The sequence below is a fragment of the Rhodnius prolixus genome, unplaced genomic scaffold, assembly GCF_049639745.1.
Source record: "Rhodnius prolixus isolate KJV_2025 unplaced genomic scaffold, Rpr scaffold_5, whole genome shotgun sequence".
Taxonomy (NCBI): Eukaryota; Metazoa; Arthropoda; class Insecta; order Hemiptera; family Reduviidae; genus Rhodnius; species Rhodnius prolixus.
In genome coordinates this window covers 38,968,358-38,987,129 of record NW_027411624.1, presented here as the reverse complement: position 1 = coordinate 38,987,129, position 18,772 = coordinate 38,968,358, and the positions used below count along the sequence as shown (strand labels likewise).

The 18,772-nt window shown below is 30.4% G+C and overlaps 1 protein-coding gene and 1 long non-coding RNA gene across 3 annotated transcripts; one reads left to right on the top strand and one right to left on the bottom strand.

The window, feature by feature from the left end:
- Positions 1-629: 629 nt before the first annotated feature.
- On the bottom strand, positions 630-11,995 carry LOC141458305 (solute carrier family 12 member 9). Its single transcript, XM_074136090.1, has 15 exons — positions 11,441-11,995; positions 11,228-11,362; positions 10,442-10,576; positions 9,590-9,792; positions 9,298-9,511; positions 8,224-8,493; positions 7,792-7,999; positions 6,320-6,521; positions 5,992-6,237; positions 4,267-4,415; positions 3,990-4,175; positions 3,782-3,902; positions 2,374-2,529; positions 1,478-1,569; positions 630-1,211 (listed from the first exon to the last, which is right to left on the bottom strand). Exons 1-15 carry the CDS (start codon positions 11,733-11,735, stop codon positions 1,028-1,030), a joined length of 2,796 nt encoding a protein of 931 aa, XP_073992191.1. The 5' UTR covers positions 11,736-11,995; the 3' UTR covers positions 630-1,027.
- A 283-nt stretch (positions 11,996-12,278) lies between these two features.
- Positions 12,279-18,181, top strand: LOC141458344 (uncharacterized). Of its 2 annotated transcripts, XR_012460889.1 has the most exons (6): positions 12,279-12,598; positions 12,767-12,831; positions 12,922-13,035; positions 13,424-13,508; positions 14,403-14,509; positions 15,971-18,181. It is a non-coding gene; the product is annotated as an uncharacterized lncRNA (long non-coding RNA). The 2 variants fall into 2 exon arrangements; XR_012460890.1 differs by lacking the exon at positions 12,767-12,831.
- The last annotated feature ends 591 nt before the right edge of the window (positions 18,182-18,772 follow it).

Sequence of the window (18,772 nt, the reverse complement as noted above, 5' to 3'; positions counted from 1 at the left end):
AATAAATAATTTGGTTGGGATCTGCAGTGATGGGCAATATTGTTGATTTTGTTCTGTTATAGTACGGGTGTATTCCCTCCTGTTCTTGACAGGTTTCAAACTTTATTCTTGTATCAGAAGTTGATTCGTCACTACTTGTAGTAAAAGGAAATCGAACTCGTAAAAATATTCATAAATCTGCCTCTGAATGACGGATGCAAGTCTGAAACCTGACGGAAACAAGGAAAATGTTTGTGCTAGAATGAACAAAATAAGCGATAAATTACTGTTCATTATTTTTGATGATTGATTTCAATAGGATAAAAAAATAAGTGCCATTTTCAGTCGTGATATATATTTATTGTGCCGAGCACACTCAGTTCATAAGCAGACAAGACAGAGGATACAACAACTTAACATGTAAAAATATAATGTAGATAGTAAGGCCTGAAGATGACCTAGTCCCTAGGTGGAAAGCTAGGAACAATAAGTAAATATGACTAAAATGTGTTCTTACTTTTTCATCCTATTGAAATAAACGATAAAGTTGGTTAAAAAATCGATAATAAAATCTTAGGTTTGATACACACACCTTAAAAGTCAGACCAATTTCTTGTGATTATTATAGAAGGTAATATATAAACGAAGTCTTTAATTTTTAAGGAAATATATATTTTGTATTTATGAGGCATAACCTCTTATATAAATAAATCACGTATTTAAAAATATTAAGGCGATATTTTTGGTTATTAATGTACTTACGTTTAAATAAATATTACAATTAACAAAACAATACTTTCTTTTACATCATATTTAATAATTTTAACTTAAAAATGTGCTAAAATAGTGTTCGGAATACAGTGATAATAGTACAGCAGAAAAACAAACTCGTTAAAATTGTGGTCAATGTTAAATAAGAAAACAAAAATTTTCATTTGGCGAATTGTTTGTTACAAAAATGCATGGAAAAATGCAATGTGAAAACAGAAAATTCCTCTTACTCTCTAAATTTGTTTTTATTATGTTAATTAATTAATTTAAAAATTGCTTATAGAGTGGTAGATGTTACAGCTCTAATTCCATGGACCAGAAGGCAAGGTCGCAACGAGAGTGTCAATTGATTTAAACAGTCCAAATATTCTGCATATAAATCTACAGAATCTGGTGGGCAGTCCAAATATAAAAAACTTATAGCAGTCTCTGTGGATTTCTTTAAGATCAAACGATTCACACTAAAAAGAGAAAATAAACTATAGCATGATTTGTTTTTGTTTTTAAATAAATAAATTCATAATTAAACAAACAAACAACATCTCACACACACTTAACAACACCTGTTTAAACTGATTGCAAAGAATCTAAATCAATGATCACAACGTTAGAAGTGAATAAAGAAAAACAAAAATACTATTATCTTTAAGAGGAACAGTATTAATTAAATATGCCAAAATTATTTACATCACAGAATAACTTATAAATAAATAACGTGATCACTCACTTGCTGAGATAAATTCTAGAGGTTTCATTATTCGTGTCAAGATCCATATCAGTACCTCGTAAAGATGCTCTCAACCTCGACCAATCGTCAACCTACGACATTTAGTGAAATTTATTTAATAATAAATAGAATTAGCAACATTTAAAAGATTAATTTACATTTTAAGATTAATTAAGATTTTAATTTTTAAAAAAAGTTTAGTTAAAAGTGTATCCATATTACTACAATCAACTCCGAAATCTATTCTGTTAATACATGCTTTCGGTTTTCTATCATACTTTAAACGTTCCTCTAAAGAAAATACATCAGATTAGAACCTTTCATTATTATTCTGAAGTAACAATTTAGGGAAATTTTATGAATTAAATTTCCTATGAAATTTGTCCTCAAAAAAGTTTATTTAAAGGTAAAATTTTAAGTAAAAGGGTTTAGCATTATGGATTTAATCACTGGTCATTTTCTACAACTCAAAAATTGCATCAGTAAAGCCCAACATCTGGCCGTTAAACCTTATTAGAAATTGCTTCATTTGAAACAGAATATACTTTCTTCTACAATTGAGTATAAACATATTCATGAGAAGCTTTTGACACGTGGGAAGTTAGCTTTTCTGACTAATTCTTTCAACCACTTTCAATAAAATACTAAATCGATACATTTGGAGTAAATTGACTGAACACTTTTGTCCACTGAAATTCTTGTTTTAAAGTCACCTGAGGATAAAAAAAAAAAGGGTTTTTAAATTGGTACATATGGAGACTGTCATCAGGAACTTTACTTAATCGATTTTTCACTTTTTCGAGAATTTCTTGTAAATATCTCCTTTAGGAGTAGAGGAGGTTTCGTTGCAAAGTACTTCTTCAACTAATCGTTGACAAACACAAAAATTAACTTACTATTTCCACATCAGCTTTTATTCTAAGCATTTCAAGTAGCTGTTTCATTTTAGCATAGCCTGAAGACCTGCGAAGACTTAAATCAGTCATGTCTGAAATAGATGCTTGTCCTTCGCATAATAATACTCGCACACGTAAATGTTTCCAACCATTTACCTAATAACATTACATTTATAGTTTTGCTCATTATTAAATACAATCAATCAATAAACCTTTATTTATAATTAAATGAAAAATACAAAAAATACTCAGGAAATGCATGGCATATAGCCGTCTGCAAGTATTATTAAATACAAGTAACAGCGTTTTTTGTTTTTTAATTAAAAGTACGGAAAATTTTTTTCCGATGCAACTTATACATTATAGTTCTTGAGATATGAGAATGGTTCCAAGTTTGGCTTGTTGATTCAACAGCCTGTGGAAACGTTTTAGCCTTAAAAGCAGCGTCTTGTATGAACTCGAGATAGTTACCAAATTAATAAGCAATTTTAAAATGTCTAAGTCTTAATCGTTAATAACCAGAAGGCATATAGAGTCTCTTAGAGATTAATATCTCTTAATACTAAACAGGAAGACAAACAATTCCTTATGAGTCATGAATTGACTCATAAGAAATTATAGCTCAAGAATTGTCTTGGTGTCCATAAAACTATCAACCTGGAATTTAATATTCTCACTTATTTCTCTGCAGCATTTATAATTATTGCGACTAACTTTATTTGAAAGACTGCGACTACCTCATCTCGCCTTATTTACAAGCTTCGAATCAGCACCTTAAAAAACTTAAGAAAACTCCAGAAAGTGTCCCTAGAAGCAGACTAAACGGAGGCGGTAAAACGTACTACATTGTGGTAATCTTTAAGATTACACTAGTTCATACTGCGATTAAGCGACAGGTAAAGGATGCAACTCTGAGAACGTCTGATGAGGAACCTGTGTGGGTATGAGATAAGTTCGAGGAGCATATACACTCACTCCTTCAGAAAGCGATAGGAAGGTTGCTGGCACCAGCATGCGATAATCCTTAACTGCTGCCTCGCCGCTCATCCTGGAGATTAGCTTATCATTTATAGTGAGTAGAAGAACAGAAGTATAATTATTGGGTTAAAGTACTGGCCAGGATCGATACTAGGATTCGACTTCAAGAAACTGGTCAAGGCAGCTCCTTATAAATGCACTGGCAGCCAAATCAACCCAAATTTTCGAAACAATTAGTTTTCAATTGAAGTAAGGCGACTTAGCTAACACCAATGGAGGGACAGAAGTAAAACTTTCGTGTATAGATTAGAACCACATATCTCTATTAAGTTGCACTATGCAATTTTCGTTCGAGATGCAAGGAAAAGCCAAACAAACAATTCCGTTGATCCGCTGTAAATACAATAAAAATAAATACTTTATATCTTACCATATTAATTATACAAGACAGCTGCAACATAAAGAGACTTGTAGTGTCTTCAAATGGATCAATTTGTGAAGGTTTAAAAAAATTGACTGGCCATACATCTATATATTTGAAACTACCTGATCTGGAAAATGAATAATTATTTATTTAAAATTTTTTCTGCTCAATTTTTAAGTATATCTTAAATTAAGAGCAAAATTACATTACTTACTTAGATATGTGCGTTTTACTATAGTCGCAGAAATGTCTAGCTATACAAATATTCTTTTTCATTCGTAAAATATCACTAATTAGATGTACATATTCAACATCTTGAACTTGAGTATCATTATTTCTTAATTCGAATAATCTTGTACCTTCAACTTCAAATTTATCTGTAATATATTCAGACCCTGGCCTACAATCAATCAATGTAAAATTTTTATTTAATTAAGTTGTTTTATTGAAATAATTTTTTTTTTTGCGAGTGAATTTTTAATTTCAATTACCTTTGGAAATAATCGATTGGTTTATGATCGTCTCTAAAACCCAAGACTATTGTATTAGGCTTCATGGCCCCCAATCCAGATATGTGAGTCAAATGGCTAAGGCCTTCCCGGAGAGTTCTTGCGACTGTCAATTCCACAAAAGCTTTTATCTAAAGGGGGTATGTAAAATTTACAATTAACAACTGAACGTGATTAATTGTTAGCCCTTAATAATAAAAATACTAGTAGGATTATTTTACTGTATTTCCAATCATTTCATGTTTATTAATTCTTTTCTTTCGTTTACAATACATAGCATTAAATTAAATTAATACATTAAACTGAAATTGTTATTCAAATCTATATGCTTAAGTCAAGGGAGCTCTTGAAAAAAATATTTCAATAAAAGTTGTTGGATTTTATACAACGACTTCACATATTCCAAGGCATCTTATTAATGTATGTAAAGTTTCCTATGAAGGGCCAAAAATAAATCTAATTGGCCAACATTGATAAAAAAAACCCAAGTTTAAAGAAATAATTGGTGTTGTTTTCGACAAAATAAAAATTCTTAATAAACACTCTTCAAAATCTTTATCATAATTTTCGATTATTTTTTTAATAAAATATAAAGCTTGAATTTTTATACTATTTTGCTATAATTAATGAGTTTGCAAATACTTACAAAAACAAAACAAAAAAAATCATATGATTCTCTAGATCGCTTTCAAGAGCCTCTCAAGTATAAGGGAACCAATACTTTAAGGAGCGTATAAAATAACTTGGGCCGTTTTATAAAATAAGTTTGAATTTGGAGGAAAAAAATTAATTAAAATCTGAAAAATTAGAATTCAGGGAAAATCGGAGAAGTTTAATCATCAATAAATAAATAAATAAAATGAAAACGTCACACTATTATTCATAAGCAGCTGCAGTATGGTGATAAAACTAAAATGACGATAAAAAGTAAATACAAATAAATCATGATTTTGACAGACATATACCCTCTTCAAGGAAGATTAATCATTATATTATCGCTACACGCACATTCCTTCCATCGTACATTTACATATATATATATAGCTCGCCTGTTTTAGTACGACCAATTAAAGCTTCTACTTTCGCTCTGAGTGATCCACTTGTAGAATAGAGGCAAGTAGGTCGAACCCCTTTCATCTTATATATAATTGTTTGTATTTCGCTTCCTTGAGGCGAAACATTGGATCGAAGCAGAAATGAAACTGCCTCCAGCCTCAATTCTGGATTATGTCAATGATTTAAGTAGGTTAATATAAAATGAATCTATAGATTCGGCTTTTCCTTATATGGAAATGAAATAGCATCTTCTTCAAGAATCTAAGAGTTTCTGCAGATATCCCAACAACACACAAACAACACTTTCAATGACCTTCTTCCCAATATATAGGGCTTGTGGAAATAGTTGGTGAAACATCTTGGTTTTGAACGAACTCACCGACAAACATTGGCTCACCTTATTGCACACACGTGTGTGTATGTATACACCCACACAAACTCATTTCATGTACAAATTTTGTACGTTACAGACTCCAAACAATGAAAAATTCTTCACTGAATTAAAGTTGTCATCAAAGTCTCTATGGCGTTTGCTTCCCATTACCCCCTATACAAATCTAAACCTAATAATGAATCTAATTCTAATCTAGGTCCGTAACCCCTTGAATATGACATTAAAAAAAAAAAACAAGCGAACAGGTATTACTTTACCTTAAGATGATCAACCAGTGACAGCCAATGAGGATATTGTGAAACAGTAGGATCCAATTCAAATTGTGAAAACTGTTTACCAGTAATTACATGTCCAAGAACGTACAGTCCGGATTTCTTCATATCATTAGCAAAATGTAATAAAGGTGTTGATCCACGTGGATTCCTAACTAATAATAATACTTGAGGTCTCCAAAATTTTACGTGTTCTTTTCGTGAATCTAACATTAATAGGTATTTACGAACCTGTAATTAATAAACCAAAAGTAAATTGAAATAAAGGAGCTGTTAATTAATCAATAATTGTTTGTACTTTAGTCACAAATACCTGATGGAAAATAAGAGCTTGCGTTAATGATCCCCAACCAGCCGTCTGCGAAGAGGGAGAAAATAGATGTAGAAGTACAATGAGTAGGAAACAAAGGACAATAGAAGCAGCAGCGTACATAGGGTTAATAACAAACATCATTACTAGGGTGCCTAGCAAACCAATCAAAGCTGTACTCCAACTGAACATTTTGAATGAAGGTCTGAAACATATAGTATACATAATTGGTTTTAGAATAAGAATTTTTCATAAAAGAACTTCATAAGTACACTTGCAGCCTTCAGAATTGGACACATTTTGCAGCCCTTAATGATGCTGATATCAGATTCAACTGAAGAGAAATAATATTGTATTTAAGCTCTATATACAATTTAAAGTTATAACTAACCATAAAACTACTCCAATGTCCTCAAAATCGTCCTAATACTTTTTTAAAAAAGTACCTAGGCATCTTTATATCACTACAATCTAGCGAGATCATACTTCAGTGCGTGAACTTACGAATTTTCATCCTAGCTTGTTAACATAATAGATAATCTCTTCGAGACTAATTCTGAGAGGCTTCCAAAAGAGAGAAACAGGCCCGATTGCTGGCGACAGATCGGTTCAGTTCTGCTTAAATCAGGATACCTAAGAAAGAGGTTCACCCATCATTGCGCAAGAGGATCAAAAATGAGAGGAACTAGATATTGCCCGCAGGCCAGCGTAACGAGGGCGAATATCGTTCTGGATATCATAGAATAACAGTTCTCAAAAAGTTTCGGCAAAATGTAACCTCGTTTTTTACCCTAAGAACAGAATATTGCAGATTTGAAAATCTGTCAACGGTTGCTGGCTTGAAAAGGAAACTATGATGCACCGTAACCTGCAAGAAACGTAAGTCTACCATTACACTCTATGGAGAGTATGAAGAAATGTTAGACACCCTCTGTGAAAGCATAGTTTTTGTCTTAAGTCTCTACTCTTACTAGACTAATCACTGCAAACTACAACTATAACATTGACTGAAAAAGAAATCAACATTAAAAAAATATTTGGGCCACTTTTTATTCTTCAAGCTACAGCCAAAATTTGTCACTCTTGTACTCTGCAACATTGGATAATGATGAAGGGTGGAAGAGTTGTGCGCAATGTGCTTCACGATCAACTCCAGTCCTGGAACAATGGCAGGATATAGAGGCTGCCAATTAGCCGGGTAATGTAGGTAATTAGGGTTGTTGTTGTTGTTGTTTAACCACACATTTAAAAATAAAAATACATTTATCCTTAAAAAAAAAAGAAAAAAAAAAGCAAATTGTAAAATAGAAAACAGCATTTCTTACGTTAAATAAACTTCTTAACTTTCCATTTTATCAAATGTAACTACCAGATAATTTATTCTGTTGAAAAGCATTGATTGTATACCTTTAAATGCAGGGAGATAATTTATCTAATTTAAAAGAAATTAAAAAGAACAAAATTCGTAGAAATACCTGAAATTTGGAGCGGAAGTAAGATCAAGTCCAAGACACGCTAGATTAGTTGCTAGATAGGACAGTAGGAACAGCACCGAATTAATTTGGGCAATAATATTTAAAGAGTCAATAAAAAGTACTATCTGTACCAATATCCAACACATTACAACAGCCCATACTGGATTTCCACCGTAGACACCTTTTGTCAACCAATGTAGAAGGCGACCTGAAAATAAACATTTAAGATTTACTAATCGTAAAAATATATGTAGCTACGTCAGAACCATAGGGACGTAATTCCAAATTTCAATTTTTGTTATTTTTGAAGAGTGAACTATTTCGGTGAGCTCTATACAGGAAATGAGGAGGATTTTAGAAATATATATTAATTTTTGAAACAAAGTGCTTACACACATAAATAAACATTATATTTATGTAACATTCATTTACCATAAATATTATCTTTAGCCAAAGCTTCCAATACCCTGGACGATCCGATAAGATTTGAAAGTGACGCAGAAAGAGTAGCAGTTAATACGCCAATCGTAATCATAACAGGGAAATAATTAATTGGCATCATATACATAAAGTTGTTTGTCATTAGAAATCTTGAACAAGTGGCCGCGCTCAATCCAGCTACAGTTAGGTAGCAGACTAGTGTGAACAGAACTGCGGACATGGTTCCCCAAGGAATACTTTTACCAGGATCTTTCAACTCGCCTGTAAAAACAAGATTAAAAAAAAAAATTGTTGTATTATCAATTTTAAATTTAAAAAAAGCAATAAAATTATATTAGGCTAAAGTTTAGAGAAGCTGCTCCTTCGCTTTACCACATTTCACAAAAGAATTTAACAACCTAGTACGTCGCAGTGGGCGGTCATAATATAAGGTTTGTTATGATTTATTTTATAACTAATTGTATTCCAAAAGCTCATTTATTTCTCTAATATTGTAATATGAAAATATATGGCGGAAAGACACGAACCTATACATAAATAATGATCCAAGTTGGATCGTATAGTTTTGTACAGAAGAAAGCCCAGAGAATAGAAAGGATTGGTAGGGTGTCTGACGGATATGGGGAAGTGAAATTCTCCATTATAAAGTTAAAAACGTTAGAGAACTGCCAATAGTGGGCGCCAGAAGAAGGGGCTCTCTCTAAACTTTTGCTCTAGAATAATCTGTTAAACTGGTCATAGATTATTAACAGAATTAATTTAAAACTTAACAAACATAGACTAACTTTTGTGACCATATGAGTAGGTTAATTCATTCATCTGTAAGTGAGAAGTATTTCAGTAAATTTACAGATTAAGAAATAAGTTCTAATTTTTTCATAATTGATTTTTTTTTTTTTTAAATAAATGAAACAATATCAGTGTTTGCTTTGAATGCTTTGATTCTTCAATTAAAGATTCTACTAGTTATTAGATTCATATACATATTTTTTTTCTAATAATTTATCAAATATTTTTCCAAAAGAAGATAGAAAACAGTATCCTTGGATTTAGAATAACACTTACCCGACATATTTGCACCAGCCATTATACCGGTTACACCAGAAAATAACACACCAAATACAGTAGCAAAATCTGTCATTTGTCCATCCGACGTATAGTCAAAAGTATAATTTTGATAAAGATTATGCCTGAGTGTTGTCCAACTCAGACCAGTGTATGTACCATTGACAAGGTATGTAGCATTTTGGACTATTGTGTTACCTTCGGGTATAGGCACCTATTTTTATTTAAGATTAGAATTAAATTTTAAACAAAAGAGTAAATTTTCAATGTAAACATATGAAAATTACTTTACCTCTAATGGTCCAATTACGAAGAATGAAACTATAACCGATAATAAAGAAAAGCAGACAACAATAAATATTAATACACTGATTTTAGCAAACATTCCGGCACCAACTAGACAAACTAAAAGATTTATTAGATTCAGTACAGAACTGTAAGTAAATCTCCACCATCTACCATCTTTCATCTCGTACCCTTTGTAGACAAAGTAACCTGGAAATTATGAACATCATCAAGAATTCATTCATGTATTCATTCTTATAACATTATATTATATTAAAAATAAAAAATAAAAGAGAGAATCATTTCTACAATGACAAATAGGGAAGAGAGCTCAGTGATTAGCGTATTGGATTCCCACGCGACAAATTCGGGTTCGAATCCAGGTGCTTTTCTTCTTAGGAGCTTCCTACAGCTCATCGTCCAATGATGAGATATTGTAGCCTGAAAAGAGAAAACACAGACCGGAGACGGGCACTGAAAAAAGTTCCTGGCGCCTATGGCCTTATCTTAAAGGAGTGTCAAAGCAAGTCAAACTGATTTTGAGAACGTCGCAACTCCAGCAGTTTAGTGTGTGCTCTAGTATTCAAAATGGTGGAAAACCTTAATTGAAGTATTGCTTGTTCCCTAATCCCAAACAGATAATCACATCAACTAGCTCTACGGCTGTCAGAGTAGCAGTTATTTTTGTTAAGCTAGACTAATCTCGCAAAGGTACCTGAAGAATGGAACGTTTACATTTCTATTTCGTTAGATAATATACTGATAATAAAAAAAGATAAGCACAATTCGATAAACCATTTCAGGTTTTATCTCTTACCTCATAACCTTAGATTGAATTATGATTAAAATATAAACTCACCTTTAGGACCAAAATTCTGCACAAAACCTTCTGTACATCCGACTATGTACAAAGCACTGCTAACAATGTTCGCCAAAAAAAACAAGGTTCCTATGGAACCACCAAATTCAGGACCAAGTGTTCTACTTATCATAACTTAATAAATTTAAGGAATATAGTTTAGTTTTGTATTGCAATAAAAAAAAAAGTCCACAATTTTTCTAATTACTTTATTTTTATGGACGTTTGTTTCAAAAGTCAAGGTTGTAGATCAAGCAGTTGTTTAATTTAAAATGGTTTAATATAGATTATAAACACTTAATAATCGTGAGATCGATTTGGGCATATCCTTATTTTTTATTTTTTTATCTGTCCACGTTAACTGCACTTTTTTTCAAAAATTAATGAATAAAATCAGTGGGAAATATTTCAATTATTTTATTATTATTAGTTTCTCTTCAGGAATCGAAATCTGTGGAGAAATAAAACTATCTTACGATTCTCATGAGCTCAATGGAACGAACTTCTTAAGAATGAATTTCAAAATCTGATGCCTGAATTAATGAATCAATCAATTACGATCCCTTTATGAGCGAAATTTATTAGATGAAAAGTAGATTTATACATCAATGTTGTGAGGAAATGATCAATGAAATTACCAGTGGTATATCTTTCGGCATAACAACATTTTTCTGCAAAGTGAGTCACTAGTTTGTATATAAACACCTTTTTATATATTAACCGTAAGGGATGAGGCAAGAACGTTTGAAGCAATTCTGAGTGCATACAAGTTTACGATAAGGATACAGTAAGCTCCACCACCTTCCACAGCACCATTTGTAGATATAGCACATATTGATGTTACAGTAAAGAATAAAATGGTATAGGCAATTATAAACTGTAATAATGATATCAGCAAACCAGCATTTCCTACTATGTACCCTGAAAAAAAAAATACAAAACATTACTTTTTTAGAAGGAAGAGATTATATTTGGGAATTTATGAAAACATCTACATACCTACTCGAAGGAAAAGTAATGCACTAAACATAGACAAAGCAACAGGACTAAATACACCAGCGAATGTGCCTAAGGTTCTCCCCAAGGAAGCTTCAACATCAGTTTGCCCGAATTCCACATATCCTTCATCTGACTTTTTACTAGAAGACAAACAACCGAGACCAAACCATCCAGAGATCCTTTTGTAAAGGATATTTGGTAATCTGTTAGACGATGGTTCGGGCATTTCACTGAACGTGGGATCATTAATACTACCTGTGAGATCCATTACAATAGATTCTACACTTGTCACCATAAGAAAACACTTAAATACGCTAACACTAAATGACAAAAATAAGAAGTGGAATGAGAATTTTTAAAAAAATAATTCTATTAATTATCACATTTTTTGGAAAATCATACTAATTCTACTGCTGTATTCCCCTGTCAACAGAATAAAAAAAATAATGTACGGTTGAACACTATTTCCCTGCGATTAGTCTGACAAAGAAAGGTAAAAAACACGTACCACCCACTACACTCCCATTTAAAACTGTGTGTGTAATATTGTGCAGTGTATTATTAGTCATAAAACACCTGTCTGATGTCGTACCTCTATTTCGAATTATTGATAACAGCGCAAGAGAGAAATTGTAGAATGAATCTTAAATACGAACGTTATTTCAATTTAAAAATTTAATTTTACATACGCCTATTATAATATTTTCAAAAATACATAAAAATTAACTATTCGAATTTAAATATAACTCAAATTTTAATAGTGTGGTAAATATTCATTAATGTTCTAAGGAACGCTCAATGCCAGCATCATCATTCGATGCCAGCTGTCAGCCGCCAGCCTCCATTCTTATTCGGATTTCAAGATGAAGTAAGTGAGCTAGGGAGTTTTTGTTTAAGGTGTTGCGTTTATAGTTTGTGCTGCCAATGAAACTTCTTTTGCTATGGAAATAATGATTAGAATATGCAAAAATAAGCTCTATGAAAAAATTATTTCTTTTCATAAGTTTTTTCAGAACTTAAACACCTCTTCACATATTAAGTACATGATTAGACCTTGTAAAGTTTTATAAACATAACACTATATTACCTCTGTCAATCCTTTTCAAATTTTATTCTGTATATTGCTTATGAAGAAGAGGATATGCTAAGTTTTTTACGGTAATAGTAATTTTTTTTTATTTCGTAAACTTCGTAGGTCCTACAATAAGCTAAAGGAATTTTCGTATTTTAAACGCATTTTTCTGATCTTGTAATTCCAAAACTAAAATTTAAAAAATATATTAATTAATTTAAACAATTAAATTAATGATTTGTTTTTCTAATCAGTGCCCATCTTTGTGTTAAATAACGAATACAAATAGATACTGCATTGCATTCATTTACTAAATACAGTTGAGTGTTGTAGTTTTACTCCATTCTTATGTGGTATTCGTTGTAATTAAAACCTGTAATACGATCTACAAATGATTTTTTTTGTCTAGGCTAAAGGTATTTCCTAAAGAATTGTCTGCTACTCTGAAAGACCTTTAAGCACTTAACTATAACAGCATCCGTTTAAATGTACCTTGTACCATCCACTGATGAACAATAATAAGGTAAGTTATGAATTTGTTACATCTTAGCTTCTTCCTTTAGTTTCAATTTAGTTTTAAAATCAAATCGTTTTCATCTAACCATTTTTGTAAAAATAATATTCAAATTGAATACACAATCCAAACAGTTGGACTCTTATTATTTATGTATGTAAGTCTCGAATTTGTCGACTTTTAGCTTCATATTTTGCAAATTGAATAACACTCTTCTAAGGAGCTATAAATTGCAAACCACATAAAATTATTTGAGGAGAAATGATTTTGGTACAGCCAGTAAGAAATATTTTTCATTAATTTCTATAATGGGTATTCATTAATCTTAACCTACAAGCCTCCATGTATAAATAAACTATTTAAAAATTTTTTATGAAACGCTTCACTTTCGTTGCAGGAAAAAGTTAACAAGCTGAGAAATGAATTCAGATAGCATCACATGAAAATGCATATTTAGGATGGGATGACCTAGGCTACTAACTGTAAGTACCCTGATAACTATAACATTAATTAAAAATTACTGGGTAGAATCAATTAAGTTTAGCAAACCTATACTGTCTAATTTAAGACTACTTTTACCTCTATTCTTTTATATTCCGATCAGTATGTTGTATTTTCAGACAAGAATGGATTTACTCAGTATCTTGTATTCAAAATTCCGTGTTTAAAATTCACTGTTTACTTCACAGTTTGATGTTTTTTTATTTATGATTGATAGTTTTAAGTTGATGCTGCTGTAACTAAGTCAGTGAGAACTTTACATACCTTAGAAAACTGATTGTATTATCTATATGCATTAAGCGATAACTTCCTAGGAAAGTACAAAACTTGTTTTTGCATCATTAAGGACTTCTTGCAGATAAGAAACATTTTTTGTGTATACTTTTATTTTTAATTGCGAGTTGATGTGATTAGAAGTGTTTATGAAATTGACATGTTTCCAAGACATATGCATTTTAAGTGAACGCATGTAATTTTAAAAAGTTGATTTTAGTCTTCATTATTTTGTTTCATAAAAATGTTTCATCGGTCATAAGTGGGTAGATTTAGTTCGTAACATGTTAATAATTTTTGGTCGTCTTTATTACTTCAAAAGTAAATCGCTAATTACGATTATGTATTTAGGAATTATGAACTTCCACGTAAAGATTCACATTTCTCTCGTTTAAAGGGGAGAGTAATATCCATGAAATTTAAATTAATAATGTAAAGTTTAATAACGTCCTAGTATTATGGACCCAGGACTTTGCAAAGTTCGCACCAGTAGTTTTAAATTCTAACTTATTGAAAATCGATTTTTTTTTCTAAATATTTGTAACTTACAATGAAAACAATTCTATAAATAATAGTTTATATAATTTTTTTTTTGTTCTCAGCGTTCTTTCAACATTCTAATGGTAATTCTGAACTAGTTCAATTCAAACTAATGGCTGGGTTGATGACATTTTATCCAGTGAAACACGTTTTAACTTCTATAGCAACAGTAAGTACATGTTTTCAGCTTACAGCATGTTGTTTCTCAGTTAAGATATTATGTTGTATTATCTAAAGATAACTCTTTGAGGCACACGATTTTAAAGAAAATAAAAGCCCTAGTTGCACAGAATTTCTTTTATTATAAAAAAAATGGAAATAAACATTCATTTCAAAACAATATATGAATTAACAACAGCTGCATCTAAATAATAGAACAGTATGCGGTGCCACCATTTTTTACTATCGGTCAAGTTTATAATAAATATAAACATTATTTTACTTATTTTCGCATTTAAAAAATGGTGCATAGCACTGCCAACTGAATGAAAAACTTTAAATAACATATTAAGCTGGATGTAATGAATAACTTCAACTTTTCGAGGTGGGTTAAAATATATCCCACCATGCAGCAAAAGGTGGGACAGTTTTTAACCCACCTAGCCGCAAAGAGTTAAATAATAAGTATACAGTAATAGATTAGATACCTAGTAAGTGCCATGATTTGCCTAAATTCAAACTATCCAGAAGTACGTGAACTAAGATTTACGTCTTTTTTTTTAAAAAAAAAAAAAAAGTGCATGTGCTACCACTTTTAATGATTCTCTATCATCTTAGGGCTGTTCAGTGATCTAATTGGTTTACTGAAGTGAATTATTAAGTTATAAACATTAGTGTTGTACAGATTGCACTTTCATAATGTTTAATTATATACTTAATTTGTTTACTTCTTCAAAACTGAAGTTTTTGCAACAATTAAGTCAAGTATCTGAAACAAGGGCGTGTTGTCTTCCACTATAATAATAATAAATCTTTATTTATAATTACAAAAATTACTTCTTGGTATACTGAATGTACTTAAAGTCACTGTGTTGTGTTGTGCAACCGTTACAGAGTGGATAAATGAACTCATATACTTATATTCAAATTATCATCCAAATTGAATTCAAGCACTCTATAATGACTATAATATTCACTTTTAATTAATTAAATCGTCAACGAACTTGTTTTTAAACCGTGTCTCTAAACATATTCGAATATACTGGAATATGCCATCCCACTCAGACACATTATTAAGTGAAAGCACAGTTTCCATATTTAGACTGTTCAATACTTTTTTAATATAGTTAAATCCGCTACTATAATCCATTTTATTATTTTGAAGGAGTCATTTCATAAATTATACATGTAATTCTTGTATCTTTATTCCAATCTCATTTGTTAAAAGATTATTCTTTAAATCATCATTGAAGTTGATTCTTCATAGTTTTTGGAGACTGAAATGGTACAAAAGGGAGAAAAACTATTATTAAAAAACTGTATAGTGATTATGTCTGAGACTGTTAATAGTTTTCCTATTATAATTGATGTTAATTTCTATCATTATAATAAATGATAATTTCTATTATATCAAAGATTTGATTCTGAATAATGGCCTAATTAATGCATTTCATGAAATTTTAAATTGCAGGTATATTAAAATACTGAAAATTAAAGTTGTAAAGCAGCAATAACTGCAGTTAGGAGCTCTCTATTGGCAAGAACGTTAACTACTCAGCCATCTGTAGTTCTCAAGTCTTCCACTAGATCGCTTAGGTGTGTTAATGGCTTTAGTTCCATGTATGACATTTAATTTAATTATTATTTTTTGTATTCGATTAGAGTATAATTATATAACTAATTAATGTAACGGCAAACTAATTATTGAATAATAATTAGTTTCAAATAATAAGTTGAGTTTGGGTTGATTTTTTGTTCTTTTAAATCAAAAGAATAAGTTTTTGTTTTACTTATTAATGATTCAGAGTTGCCTAAATTCTCGGCTAACCCTATAATAAGTAGTATGGTTTTATTTATATTGTCGTAAGTGATTCAATCAATAAGGATTTTTATTGAAGTTTGTAAGTGGTAAACGACTAACTTAACTACCCTAGCAAGTAGTTATTTTTAACGTTTCCCAGACAGGAAAACATTACTCAAAGAGATTTGAATAACGAATAATTTTTTCCCATTTAATTGTTATCCGTATTTAAAAAGGAAATAAATTAAAATTATAGAGTTTAATTCGTAACAGTTGGACTCTTCTTCACATCCAGTAGCACATCTGCACTAAATTAAAACTAAATACAATATTAAACTCAATTAACTCTGTATTATATGGAATAATGTTTGTATTGCCGGTTAAAAACACTGGAGTTGTAGTGATGCTGCCTTTTTGTTTAACACAAAAATTAGTTTATAATGGAACTATAAAATTCATTATGATTCAATATTTTAAACTTATTTTATTATGAATCAATTATTTTAAAAAAATTTACGCATTCAATTTCATTATTTATTTAATAGTAAGATTTATGCTAGAAAGTTGCAAATTAAAAAAAAAAGAATTTACCTACATTTTATATTAATTTGGTAGTTTTATTAAATTTATGAAAGAATTAGTAGGTAGGATTTATTATAATTTAAAAATAAAAACTGTTCAAATTCAAGGATAGAACTTTTTCTAGGACAGGGGCTGCTATCTGGTAGCAAATCACAAACTAACAATGTATTGTACTTCATTGTTTTTTTAATTAATCACACGTTTTAGACCTTTATTAATATTCAAATAATTATAATTAGGTGGTTTTATGTTATTATTAATAGATTTTATTAAAAACAAGCTATAAGAAATTGTATTTGCTGGAAAAAAAGCAATAAATGAAAGTAACTTCGATAGTGGCCATTTTGACTTGGCTTTTATAAAGCAAAGTTAAATTCGCAGGGTGTGGAGGGCGGGGCGTTTAAAATATTTGTGCCATCTGCTCACAGCCACTCTGGTTATTCTTGTATCTTACAATTAACCCCTCATTGTTTCAAACCTTAACCAACATAAGCTATAATTTTGGTCATTTTAGGAGATTCTTTTATTACACATTATATATACTCTTCAAATATATCATATTTTCAAATATGTTTGATTTATTGCGACTACATGAGTAGTGCGTGGTCCACTATCTTCTAGATGATCATTTTTCGATACAACGTATTTATTTTCAAATATCTCAGACATATTTAGAGAGACCGACGACAGAGTGTCCTCTCTCGTTGAAGTCTCAGATGATACTAAAGAAGATTTATTACAGTTTTATATTTTAAAGTCCAGTTTGTGTTGCCCTCTGGTGGCGCTTTTCAGAACTACTATTTTTGGAGACCAACGGAGTGTTCTATCCCCTTGAACACCAAGATAATACTGAATAAAACTTTTATCTAGTATATAAAGGTCCAGTAAGTGCTGTTACCTAGTGGTGCTTTTTGAAAGTACTATTATTACTTTTTCAAGTAAGTGCTGTTACCTAGTGGCCACTTTTAATACTATAATTAATTTCTTTTTAAATTCTGTTTATATTTCTTTCAAGCTTCATAGTTGATTTCTGTTTTCTCTATTTTGGCATTTTAATCACTTTTAATATTTTTAATTTATTTTTTTATACAAGTATAATTTAAAACACTAAGATTTAGAAAAATAGGTAAATAAAGACTTTTCTGGATTAATGAGTTTTCATTTTATTGTTAGCAAATTTAAAATAACGTATACAACTAATTAAATTAGATTCAAAATTACAATACAATTACAGTTTAAAATTGTGTATTTGTTTTTATAACATATTTATTAAATAAACTTTTGTATTTTTCTATTGGATAGATGTACTTCAATGTATTTTTAATTTTGGCAATGTCTGATGAGACGTTTTGCAGGCACTACTCCAGTATTCGCTGTTTTAATTCTGAAAATCAACATTATTCAATAAAAAAAATTGCCTAATTTCTAGTCTTAAGAAGCTTTCCTTACTATAATTGTTATTTACTTTTATACAAATTAAAAACAAACGTATTCAATAATAAATTTTTACTCCTTTATGAATTAATTCTCAACAGCGCCGAACTGCCCAATATTCCCGGTATCTAAACTAAACTAATTCCCAGTAATTAATCCCAGTATCTAAACAGTCAGGACTGAAGACACAATAATCTTAGATGGAACAATGTATCAACACATATAATTGCAGGAGCCCTGAAGATGGACCTAGTACTAGGACGAAAGGTTGACAAAAAAATAATGACTGAACTTGGCAATTTTTTTTCTGTAATATACATTATAATGAATTATATAAATTAAATATTAGAAAATATTGCATAATAAATTATTAAACAGTGTTATAGGATTGAAAATCCTACAGCAATCGCATGAATATTTATGTTGTTTTTTCAATCTAAATATAACCTTCTTTCA

Excerpts from the sequence above, each read along its gene's own strand:
- LOC141458305 (XM_074136090.1), bottom strand. The coding sequence starts at position 11,735 with ATGGTGACAAGTGTAGAATCTATTGTAATGGATCTCACAGGTAGTATT. Across the intron at positions 9,793-10,441 it reads GCAGAATTTTGGTCCTAAAG|GTTACTTTGTCTACAAAGGG; the intron begins GTGAGTTTATAT and ends CATAATTTCCAG. Across the intron at positions 8,000-8,223 it reads GGCTAAAGATAATATTTATG|GTCGCCTTCTACATTGGTTG; the intron begins GTAAATGAATGT and ends GTTTATTTTCAG.